Raw genomic sequence first — 12,843 nt, 5'->3', positions numbered from 1 at the left:
CTGCAATTGCTCAAACTGGCTGTCCGAAGTCTCCTCTCTCACATGCATATGCAAAGCAGCTTTATAAACAGCAACACTTTAAAAACCACTAAATTTGGCTGAATGAAAAGGTAGCAGAGGCCTACCTTTTGACTTTCAATTATCCAAATACAAGACGCTTCCAGAAAGGTTGTTACATGACCCTCCTTCCCATTTGCCCCGTAATTTTTTTTATTTTGTACTCCTACCTCCTCGTACAAATCTTACCCCTAAATATATGGTTTGCAGCTAAAATAGATTAGTAGTTTGCATGTCTGATATCTTATTCTGAACTGATTCGCATCAGTTGTGGGTATTTGTTGTAAACTTCATAGTTAAATATTAAAATTACACAGTGTTGTCCTAGAATTGGAGCACAGCCATTTTGTTTTTTTAGCCTGTGGTTAGATCAGATTGTGTGTTTTTTTTCTGAATGACAGATACAGAAGGTTTATTCTTTATCCACTGCTAAACTATTTTTAACACTGCATTCTTCCCATTCTCTCTAGTTAGAAAAGACAGCCTTGAAAATGCTGAAGGGAACATTTCTTTGTTTTCTCTCTTTTGTCTGTGAGGTACATGCACAAATTGCAACTATCATAGCATATGCATAATTTTCTGCCACTAGGGGCTCAAGATCTGGATCGCATCCGTTTATCCACCTACAGAACAGCATGCAAGCTTAGATTTGTACAGAAGAAATGCAACTGTAAGTATGCCACTGGTTAATTCGAATTACCATCATTAATCTTATCTTCCACTTTAGAGTTGTGTTTGTTCCCCAGTTGAAATGCAAATAGGAATTTATTTTAATACGCAAAATGCTAATAAGAACACCTGGTTCTCCAGAAGAGCATGTTATTACACTACTGCTAATTATACTTTAAAGTTTAAATGTTTGCATGTGGATGAGGGTAAGAGAGAGTGGGTGGAGCTTTTTAAGCACATCTACTTTTCCCTTAGCAAAATGATGAAATGAACTATAAAATAAATAAAATCCCCCCCCCCCTTTTTTTTTTGTTTCTTTTCAACATGATTAGATTTGTTCATCTTACCTCTAAGATTACCTTGTGCAGCTGGGTGGAACTTATTTTAAGCATCTACAGTCCCAATAGATACTAATTTTTACCTTCAGAATTTTCATTATTAGAATGCAAAGCAAATTTTAAGTGGTAAATAGGTCATTATAACAAGCCATTCTTAAGAATGCTACATCCTCCTTATACCATTATTTACAGCTTTTATATAATATTTATTATAGGACCAAAACAGCTCCTGAAATAATTAACATGGCGTTGATGGCATCTGATTATTTTTGTGTATGTATGGTGAGAGCCAATGTGGTGTAGTGGTTAGGGTTCTGGATTAGGACTCGGGACGCCCAGGGTTCAAATCCCCATTTGGCTATGAAGCTCACTGGGTGACCTTGGGCCAGTTACTGTCTCTCAGCCTAACCTACCTCACAGGGTTGTTGTGGGGATTAAATGAGGAGGAGGGAACCATGAGCGCCATCTTGAGCTCGTTGGGGGAAAAGGTGGGATATAAATGCAATTAATACATAAAATAAATTATGGTCACTATGCAGATCTGAAGGATGTGTCTCTGGGATTTGCTAGAGGGAAAGCTCTTATATTGACTCTGCTTCCCAAATGGAATATGAGAACTTCCTAATAAGTAAGATTCCCTGCACTGCATACCCTGTACTTAATATTGGCATATGACTGAATCTGGTGATATTCTGCATGACTGCTTGCCTTATTTTAAAAAAACAAAAACAGAACTTATCTCTTTAGGTATTATTGGAGGATACAAAAAGGGTGAAGCCAGCCAGCCTGCTTGCTTCATCAGAGCTGCTGAACTCAGTAAACCCCTTTGCTGTTGTCCTATACATGAGTGTAGCTGTACTGATCTGTTGTGTATTTATTTAAGTAAATAGAACTACAACAATAGCTGATAGGAGGCAAATGGGGCAAGTCTGTCCTGCGATGTGTATCTATTTCTGTTCTAACAGGTTGCATGTGTATATCCAGCATCTAGGGTGGTTGTGTAATCGACAAAATGCCTTTATTAGTGAGTTGTTGCCAGTCAAGTAACCTTCTGCCTTTCTCCAGCCATGTCTCTGCCACATCTGTTGCTTTATACTGATGTAGTTACACTATATCCAATGATCATTCACAATAGTACTTAAACACTAGGTCAGTGCCCTGGTCTGCGTTGCCTCATCAGTAAATGCCACAATTTGCAATGTTGCTGTGTGGTCTGTGTGCTGGATTTACAAGCTCATTTGCCAGTGAAACAACTCACATCAATAATTATATAGAGTGTCCTATGGCCTGATTATGTACCTTTTTTTTTTAATGGGCTTCACATTTTCAGTCCTTGACACAGGACTGCAGCCCAAGTACTAACATATTCAGCTGTACTCCATTGCTTCAAAGCAATTTGAGAATTTTTTATTCTCAGCAGGCAGCTAAAACGCACACCGCTCCTTAGCTACTTCCTTTTACTAGACTATAACCACTTTTTATAAATCCAGGTTCACCCACAACTTGTACTCCATACATATCGCCAAGATTCTAGAAGAGTATTCTCAGCACACTGCTGACAAATGCACAGAACTTATCTGCCATAGGATTTGGTGATGGGTGGCTTTAAAAGAGCTTTTGACTGTTCATGAACACCTAGTACTTGCAGTGTGTGTGTGTGTGTGTGTGTGAGAGAGAGAGAGAGAGAGAGAGAAATATCACATTGCCTTGCATTTTTCAGAAGGTAAATTTAAAATTCTTTGGTTTTCCAAAAGCAGTTTATGTGCTTCCTTATCAATTAGACTTAGCAAGCTAAGTTGTCCAGTCACAAAAACAACAGCAAATTTGAATTCCTCACACCCAAAAGCATATTTTAAAGACCACTCATTGAAGAAATCTGCAAAAATTAAGTTTCACCCCCTAAAATGACACACACTTTACTGGTTCAATGTTATGTCTGAACCAGGGATCATGGTTTGTTTTGCTCAGACAAACCAGAGCTAATAAGCCTTGACTTGACATCATAATTTGCTGTGAGCAAAACCAACCATAATGTCCAGTTGAAATGTACCACTAGGTCAATTATCAAATGCCACTATGCCATGGTTAGTTGCTCCTGCACATCCAAGGAGATGAGCAAAGTGAGAGCCAATGTCAGCTAATACATTGGTATAAATATAACATGTATGGTTAATCTTTGGCCCTCCAGATGTTGCTGAACTACAACTGCCATCATCTCTGCCCATTGGCCATACTTGTTGAGGCTCATGGAAATTGTAGTTCAGCAACATCTGGAGTGTCAAAGTTCCCAACACGTGAAATATAACAAATCTAGGAAATACACAATCATCACAATATAATTTTACTGCAGTATTTGAGGTTGGTCATGCAGCTTAGGTTTAATGGATAGGTAGTTGAAGCAAGCCGTAGATGCCATTCCATGGTTATAGAAACACATGTCAAAACTTCAGTAGAGAACAGTTAGGGTTCAGTAGTGTAGGTGCTAAGATAGCAGGATCATGAACAACAGAACTGAGTTGAAAATGGGAAGTGTCAGCTTCTATAGCCTGAAGCACTGTATGAACACCAGAATTCTGGATTTCCAGAAATACCTTCTTCCTCAGCATAAAATGTTTCATTTGCTGAAAACTACGGCTTTTCGTATTTTATTACTTGTAGCAGTTATTAAAAAGCATTTAGGATGATGAAATCTCAAGCACACATATGATCTCTCTGTGGACCACAGCAGCGGAGGCAGAGCCTAACAACATACCATAATCAAAACTCCATTATACAATTAAACAGTACTGTACGGCTGGAAAAACAACCACCATCCTTGGTGGGCCTTACTCATTGTGCTGCATAGTTATTCTCCAGTGCTGGCTGTTGAAAAAGCAAGGCTGCTGATTTCCCTAGATCAGAATAAACAGTTGGCAGTTGAAAACCTTGGATTTAAAGCCAGGCTGATGATTCTAATATGGGGTTTAATTAGAGCTGACAAACCGGGAGTTCATATCCCTGATGGTTTTTAATTTGGCACCTTGGGGGTTTCAGTGTTATTTTTCTCCTCTGTTCTCTTTTGAATGAAATACTTTTTGCTGTGTCTCATCAGGAGAACAATACAGCTGTTTTCATGGGGAATGGCGTAGTGTGATGACCGCGGAGGCGACCTTGTTAACTTCCACGCCTTCCCCAACTCTAATCCTTCTCTTCCTCATACTCTTCTGCTCAGTTCAAATAGTAGCTAGGCCTCAGAGGCATGTAGGCTAGTCAGCTTCAATTTCTTACATACCTCGGGGCCTCTTTCTCTTCTGCCTGTCACTTTATGTTAGCCTTGTGTCCCACCCTGTCTAATGAACAATAATTCACATCTGTAAATTAAATGCAAGTGCTATTAAAGATGTACTCACTTCAGATATTTTTAAACACATCGTGCTCTGGGCCAGCCTCACATCAGTGGCTATTATATCAGCAAGCCAGCAGCAAAGGAACTAGAATCAGAGTGTTAGACTAGGATGCAAAAATGAAGTTCCAATATGGATTTGCAGCCTATGCTTTTTAAACCAGTTTCCTAGGTGTGGTTCAATCCTATGCAGTTCTGAGGCAAATAACATTTACATCACTTGCACTCTGCTCACGATAGGACAGGATCCTTGTTCTCCAATTTACCCGCATTTCTTGCAAAATCAGTTCTTTGTCTTTTGTTGCTAAAGAGATGCAGTCAAATTAAATGAGCATAAATCCAAGGCGATGGGGGCTAAGTTGTGTGGCAGGTGGTGAGGATTTGTGGCATTCCTGTTCTAAGTTCCACCATACTTTAAAAGTTATAATCTAGCGTCACCCTTACAGTATAATGACATCAGTAGTAATTTCTTTTAACTAGGACCAGAGTGTAATGCCATCCTGTTCTCTGATTACCTAGTTCTTTCATTTATTTACTATGCCTCTGTTTTTGTGACCATCAAATAATCTCATTTTCCTCTCTTCCCTGAAAATGTCTTTGTTTTGGATTTGCAAATCATCTTCACATTGTGTAAGATTAAAAATATCTGTTTAAGATACCCAGACTCTTACTCCACCTAGGGGTTCAGGGAACATCATCTAAAATTGCTGTTGCCGTGTTCCAACAGAGTATAAACTTATATATAAATTTCAGTGTGCATAATATTTTACCCAAATCCCATTTATTTCTTGCTTTTCTAATTTATATTATTTCCATTTATTGCTGATAGCCCAAGATAATTTTGTGTTAACCGAAACTGTTCCTCTATTCTATTGCTTGCTACTGTCATCCAGTGCATTTGATGATGCAGCATACAATTTTGCTGAGGTGCTACTGAGGCAATAAACATTGGATTCTAGTATTAGTCAGGGAATGGGGATGGATGGGTGAAGTATCAGTAGAGAATGATGCAGTGTAACTCTAAACATATTTATCTGGAAGTAAGTATCTTTAAAGACGCGGGTGGTGCTGTGGGTTAAACCACAGAGCCTAGTACTTGCTGATCAGAAGGTCGGCGGTTTGAATCCCCGCGACGGGGTGAGGTGAGCTCCCATTGCTCGATCCCTGCTCCTGCCAACCTAGCAGTTCGAAAGCACAAAGTGCAAGTAGATAAATAGGTACAGCTCCAGCGGAAAGCTAAACGGTGTTTCCGTGCGCTGCTCTGGTTCGCCAGAAGCGGCTTAGTCATTCTGGCCACATGACTGTAGCTGTACGCCGGCTCCCTCAGCCAATAAAGCAAGATGAGCGCCACAACCCCAGAGTCGGTCACGACTGGACCTAATGGTCAGGGGTCCCTTTACCTTTACTTTATCTTTAAAGTCAGTTGAACTTCTTAGAAAACATGGTTCGCATTGAACTGTTAGGGACTTACAGCTTTACAAACATTATTTGACTACCATATAATCTGCAGCCAAGTTTACATTTATTCTAGTTACTTCAATATATTCCTTTAAATCACATACATTTTCTGAATGTGGGTTGGCTAGGTTTGCCAGATAAAATTAAATATGTTATTGATAATGTACTGTAACAGTAATTAAGTGGTATATATGCAGCTGAGCATAATGATGTCTACAACCCATAATGGACAGGTGTCAATTTCAAAAAGACTGACCCTACCCAAAAAGATGTAGCCCAGTGGAACAGTGTGATTTGAGTATACAGTGGTATCTCAGGTTAAGTACTTAATTTGTTCTGGAGGTCCGTTCTTAACCTGAAACTGTTCTTAACCTGAAGCATCACTTTAGCTAATGGGGCCTCCCGCTCCCGCCACACCGCGGAAGCACGAATTCTGTTCTCATCCTGAAGCAAAGTTCTTAACCTGAAGCATTATTTCTGGGTTAGCGGAGTCTGTAACCTGAAGCGTACGTAACCTGAAGCGTATGTAACCTGAAGTACCACTGTATTGAGTTGGTTTAGTAGCAAACAAAACATCAACCAAATCCCCCAGTAACCTTGTAGTTTTTACTGCTTCTTCAGACCCTAATGCTGGTTACTTTTCAGAATGCAGTTTTACTGGTTGGGCTACAGAAACTTAATGTCTGGTTAACTCAAGTTCAGAATGGCACTTCTCTTCTTTCATTTCTGCTTGGTCAGTTAGTGTCTTGGTTCTATTATTCATGTCTTTCCTATATATTAATGTTTCACTTTTTGTATCATTAGGCTGTTCAGAACTCATGCATTATCTTTGTAATCATCACAATTTTGTAAGGTAGGCTAGTATTATTATTCCCATATTACAGAAGTCGGATTAAGGGCAGTGAGCAAAGCCTAAGGGCACCTAGCAAGTTTATGAATGAGATGAGATTTTAACTGTGGGCAGCTCATTTCACAGTTCAGACTTTACTAGCTAGGACTGCTGTGTGCCTGACTCAGTAACACTGTAAATTAGAAATGGGGTGAAATCATGACCAGCATTTGACAGGTCAGTTGCCATAATAACAATTCTCAATAAAGCATTTTTTTTTTCTTCTTTCACCTCCATAATTTCTTATTTAGTCATGCTGAGAAAATGAGAAAGCTAACTCTGTAACCAATCTATACAGACATTGGTGCAAATACAAATATATTTTCCCCCCTTTGAAACAGCAGATTTCTTAAGGGAACAGCAGAAATCCATACGCCTTGGTTTTTGTTAATTTGATGCAATACGAATATATGGTTAATATGTAAGAGCACATATATGTGGCATTTACTAAAATATGCACACTGCCATCTAGTGGCTAGTAATGTAGCTTTCTCTAATCTGTATTACCTCATCCTCAGGAAGTGGTATAGAACTCAATATCTGAGGCAGGTTCTTGACAAAATGCAAGTGTTTCCTCTTTCATATGAAATCTCAAGCTGCTACTGGTTAAATACTGCTTGACCTTTCAGTATTTCCCAAGCAAGGCTTGCTAATTTTATTGAGTGTTGTTGCTTTAATATGTTTTCCATCAAATTATTTTGGACAGAAGTTAGGGAAACAGGTCTGTAAATTCCTGGATTGTCTGAAATCCCCTTAAACAATGGTAGTCTACTAATTCTCTGACATGGATGCCAGTCCTAGCAAGCTTATATGTTTTAAACAAAAACTATTTTGAGTTCTTAGAAATGTTGAGTGAAAGCCATCTGGTCCTAATGACTAACTACAGTAGTTGTTTTAGTTTGTGAATGAACACCACACATGTATTCCTTGCCGGCTGTATTAGACTGCTATTCAGCTGCGCTCACTGAAAAGCTGGTTCATGTGTGGCTGTCTCTCACACACCTTTGTCTGAAGTCTGGAGACAAATTGGGCTATTATTAAATTTAAGCCAATCTCAGCTGAGCCACTGGAAGCCAACTGTGGGTATGGGAGTTGTAATGGAAGACCCATTGCAACTTTTCTTAGGAAGAAGAAAAACATTCTTGCTTGTTATTCACTGACCTGTGTTGTGAAGCAAAGAATAATACAAGGAATTCGCTTGACTTCCCAGCTTCATTCTGCAAGTCTTATAAGGTGCTTTGTGAGGGCTTGGCACAAAGAAAGTAAATGCTTTTCTTGTGCACCCAGTTTTCAACCTTGTCTCTTAATGGTCCTACTGCTTCTCTGGCTGGTTTCTATCTTCTGGAGTATTTAAATAATTGTCTATAGTTTCTATAGCTTCCTTAAGTGCCCTAAATATGTAGTCCTTCAGAGGTATGTGTGCACACCACAACACAAAGGGTCTACCCTAATGTTAGGCAGGATAAGATGACAGTCTCAGATGGCTGGTGATGAGTGTGGAGCAGGGAATCTTGGCAAATGGCTGGAGGAAAGAGCTACAGGAGGAGGCCAAGTGGCCTGCCCTGTGCCCCATAAACTAGCCTGATGCTCTTAGGTGTAGTGGGAGGGTGTTGTCAGCGGATTCTGTACAAGGAATTGCCGGTGGGTGCTATCTTTTCCTCAGGTAGAAAACATCTCTTGATGCAGCCCTGGATACAAATAGATATGTCCTTGGCGTTTGTACAGCACTAATCTACATTCCTGAACAGGTGGTTTTAAACCAAAAAGTAATTTCCTGTTCATTCACAAGAGCAGCTGAAGTACACACATCCAAGATTCCTCTGGCTGCACATGTGCTTCAAGCTGAGAGGAGGCTCACATAGCTTTGTAGAGTTCTAGCCAAAATGCTTTTATAATTCTTCTCTCCTTCATCCTGCTCATAACACCCTCGTTAAAGCCATTTAGGGAGCTTTGTGGCTTAGGACTGATTTCAGATCAAAATTCTCAGGCTTTTGTCTCAGAATAGGAGCTGGGGCAAGGTTTCATGAAAGCCGCCGCTCCGCCCTTCCCACCCTTCTGTGGTCTTTGAGGTGGTGGTGATAGTGCATTTGCACACGTTTCTACTGCTGTGTAACATTTACCCCTAAGACATAAGCCTGGAGTGAGGGCAGAAATATTTGCTTTTCTCAGCTTTGGGCTTGGCCACCATCATTGCCTAGTCAAATCTCACTGCCTAGTCAAATCTCACAAAGCCGATTTGGGGTAAGTGCAATGCTAGCTGCCCTCACTGTGCTATCTTATGGGTAAAAATGTTAAAGGGGAAGTGGCTCCAGCAGCAGGGAAACACAACCCCCTGTCACCAGCATAGGCGTAGCCAGGATTAGGGTGGGGGCAGGCCTTTTGTTAGGGGGTCAGAACCTCAGTTAGCCGTGTATTTTTATTGATTGGGGGCAGCTACACCCCCCTTGGCTACTCCCATGGTCACCAGCAAGTAGGGAAAACACTTGAATCTAGGTTTACAAGACCTCCTGGAAAAAAGATTTCAGGGGATGGTTTTCATCAAGCAAGGCCCGATGTCAACTGGGTTTCCCATCTCCAAGTATTCTTACAGTGCAAGGGGTTGGACTAGATGGTTCTCAGGGTCCTTTCTAACTCTACAATTCTATACCACATTCTGCTGTCCTACCATGGTCCTATTGACCACCTGCTAAGAGTTCATATAGGAAGAAAGTGGTTAGGGTTTGAAGAAGCTCTCTCTCTCTCTCTCTCACACACACACACACACACAGAGAGAGAGAGAGAGAGAGAGAGAGAGAGAGAGAGAGATGTTACACTTAGGAATGTTTGTGACATACTAGTGAGACTGAAAAGACATCATAGTATGAATTGCATCATAGTAGGGCATCCTAGCAACCAGTAGCTTGCTATGGTGAAAAATAAAGCCAGTCTTTCCTTGCAGCTGGTCTTTCCTAGCAGCAAGGTTTGCTTTCTGCAGGGTGCAGGATCTGTGTGGCTCTGCCCAATGGTTAGAAGCTGAGCAACAACTGCACAGAATCTTGTCTGTGCTGTGCAGACTCTAAATCAAACTGGAAAGATCGACCTACAGGGCAGGCAATATTCATTGTCTCTCCCCTCCCCTTTTATTCCCTGCATTAGGTTGTGGGTGGGTTGAATTAATTTTTAAGAGAATAAAGGAAGTTGTGTTGATAATCTCTGCTTCTTCTGATGTAATTACTGTTTTCTAACCAAATATATGCCCTCTTCTGTACAGTGGAGAGATTGCAGGAAGTGTGTAAAAGATAACTGCTAAGTTTCTGTAGCTTCTTTCATTCTTTGTAATCTCTTCAGACATAAATCCTTTGAGGATTGTGTATGAAACAGTAATGCAGTAGCTTATTCATTCATTCATTTGGATTGTATCTTCATCTTATATTTAGTTAGAGGCATTGTTTGATAAATGAATAGGAAAAATCCACCCCAAAGGTAACCAGACTATGCCATATAATTCCTGTTAGGCGAACAGTTCAGTTGAGTTTGAGTTCCATATTGGCCGTAGATCCTAAGAAAAAAATGTTACAACACAATGCATAATGGGGTGGACAACACAACTCACAATTTGTAGATAGTTACAATGAGCAAGAGCTCAGCCAGCCAAAATTAGTTTTCATTACAGCAGTCACAGATGATAGCAATTTACAACAAGAGATTCAATAGAAGCAGCATGAGATTTGGATAATACTAAAGTGTGAGATGCTGACTTAATGAGTAATTCTTTATATCAATTATCTGATCGTTTCAAGATCTGACTGGTTTCCCTTACCCAAAAGCAGTTGGGGAAGAAACATGTTTCTAACCAATATATAAGCAGAGTGTTTTTTAAAATCCAAATGTTATGAGATCCTCAGTTTCTCCCATGTCACAAAAGCATAGGCCAAATCTAGACATAATGTAAAGATGTGAGCCTATGCTAGGCTTGGGCTCAGGAGCTGCCTCTTCCTCCTCCTCTTCCAGTGTCTGCTGCCCTCTCCAACGCCACCACCCTCTGCACCTTGGCCAGAGGGGGTACCCAGAAGAGGACCACCAGTGATGGCCTAAAGGTCTGGGAGAGGTTCATACAGCATAGCCATGGTGACAAGAAATTGTATGCAGGCAAGAATATTGGGGGGGGGGGCTTCAAGAATAAGGTCTGACAGACTGCCTACCCCCCTTGTTTATAATGCTTTGCAACAGCTGTGATGCAGATGGCGATGACTGGGCAGGCAGCACCCCGCTTCAGTTCTGCAGTGAGATTAGGCCCAGTGAATAAAAAGAGACCCAACTGCTAAGTAACCATTTGCAATTCTGTTCTGTCCATAAAGAGGCCGCTCAATTCTTTTTACAGGCTGGTAACTTTTGTGAGCTTCTTTAGAGGCTGTGCCATATTCAGTTGGGTTTTCCTTACCATTTAAAGTGTTCTCATTAACAAGATGGGAGAGAACAAAACAAGTTTGAAGTCTCAGTTTATTTATTCAGTAAGCAGAGTTTAAAGAGCCTGCAGCAAAATACAATCCACCACTGGAAACCCTTGGGGCAAGAGAGAACTAAGGGAGGCCTTCCGTGTTTTTATTCAGTATACAGATTTTTAAAAGGCTGCATGCCCAAAATGACTGGTGAGGGGCATCTATTGGCCCAAAGGTTTTCTGTTGTGTCTCCATTTATTTCAATAGACATATCTGGGTTTTGCAAGATTTTTTTTTATTGATTACTTGCAAAAACCCTTGAGATGTCGAGTATCCAAAGGAAATGTTTGCAAAAGCCTGATTGTTTTTAAGCTTGAACACAGTGATGTTAATGCATCCTTACAAATTATCTCCCTCCACAAAGCCATTGTTAGCACTCCTGGGTGGGGTGGGGGTGTAAAACACAGGCACCAGGCTTATGGGATTTTTTTTGCCAATTGAGATCCAGCAGGCACCTTCGGGGTCAAATTTTAAACGCCTGCTGAAAACTTTTTTATTCTGCCAGGCAATTAAGAATGTATCTTTCCGCAATGGTTTATTGAGGTCTGTTTTTAACTTTTTAATACATGATTTGTTATTGTATGTTCTATGTATTATTGCTGTAAATTGCTTTGATATTTCTTCTTCTTCTGATATAACACTATATAACTGTTTTTAGAAATAAATACAGTTACTTGACCTCTTCTCCTTCCCTCACGACCTCAGCGTGACTAACAGAATCAGGGTGTGCGTGATTAGGTCAGACAAATGATGCTGTGGAAGGTTAAAAACCTCTTCCCTAGCAGAGCCCTTCCAGTCAATGTCACCTTCCCCAAACTGTTTTAAAATAAAATGAAAAGTCAGGAGATTCTTCATATAATTTATGTATCATAATTTGTTTGTGGTTCCTTGCCCTGTGTGGTTTATGGTATTTGGAGATAGATATATATATAATGGATTCTGAGACATGGGTGGCGCTGTGGTCTAAACCACTGAGCCTTGGGATTGCCGATCAGAAGGTTGGTGGTTCGAATCCCCATGACGGGGTGAGCTCCCATTGCTCGGTCCCTGCTCCTGCCAACCTAGCAGTTCTAAAGCACGTCAAAGTCCAAGTAGATAAATAGGTACCACTCCAGCGGGAAGGTAAACGGCGTTTCCGTGCACTGCTCTGGTTTGCCAGAAGCAGCTTAGTCATATTGGCCACATGACCCGGAAGCTGTACGCCGGCTCCCTCAGCCAAGAAAGCGAGATGAGCGCCGCAACCCCAGAGTCGTTCGCGACTTGACTTAACTGTCAGGGGTCCTTTACCTTTTTATATACGGATTCTATTAATTTCATGCATGAGATCAAAAGGGCTTCTAGCATACTGCAGTCCTGAATCACCAAATGTCTTGGAATTCAGGTCATCTCAAAGGGTTTGCCACATGTCAAAGTAGCTTGTGTGGAAGTTGATGGGTGTTAAATGGAATGTTGGAGAGAGCCAATCAGTGCGGGAGGAGCCTGTTAGGACTAGACTGTCAGCTTCTAGGTCCAAAAGCTACATAAAGCTTCAAAATTGAAAACAAAAACCTCCTTGTGCCTTTCTTTTTCTTC

At 40.7% G+C, this 12,843-nt stretch overlaps 1 protein-coding gene across 47 annotated transcripts in view; it reads left to right on the top strand.

Annotated features, from left to right (window-relative positions):
• Nucleotides 1-12,843, top strand: part of DTNA (dystrobrevin alpha) — a 186,851-nt gene that overhangs the window by 103,382 nt on the left and 70,626 nt on the right. For 44 of the 47 annotated variants that reach the window (XM_083747629.1, XM_083747660.1, XM_083747635.1 and 41 more), the window contains one exon: nucleotides 647-727. In XM_083747629.1, the coding sequence (XP_083603755.1) occupies nucleotides 647-727 (81 nt within the window). Of the gene's footprint in view, nucleotides 1-646; nucleotides 728-9,735; nucleotides 9,884-12,843 lie in introns of those variants that run through there. The other 3 variants (XM_083747666.1, XM_083747663.1, XM_083747668.1) reach the window with 2 other exon arrangements.

The sequence above is a fragment of the Podarcis gaigeae genome (genome assembly GCF_964106915.1).
Source record: "Podarcis gaigeae genome assembly, chromosome: 7".
Classification (NCBI taxonomy): domain Eukaryota; kingdom Metazoa; phylum Chordata; class Lepidosauria; order Squamata; family Lacertidae; genus Podarcis; species Podarcis gaigeae.
The sequence above is the reverse complement of the archived record's forward strand: the minus strand, read 5'-3'. Positions and strand labels throughout refer to the sequence as shown.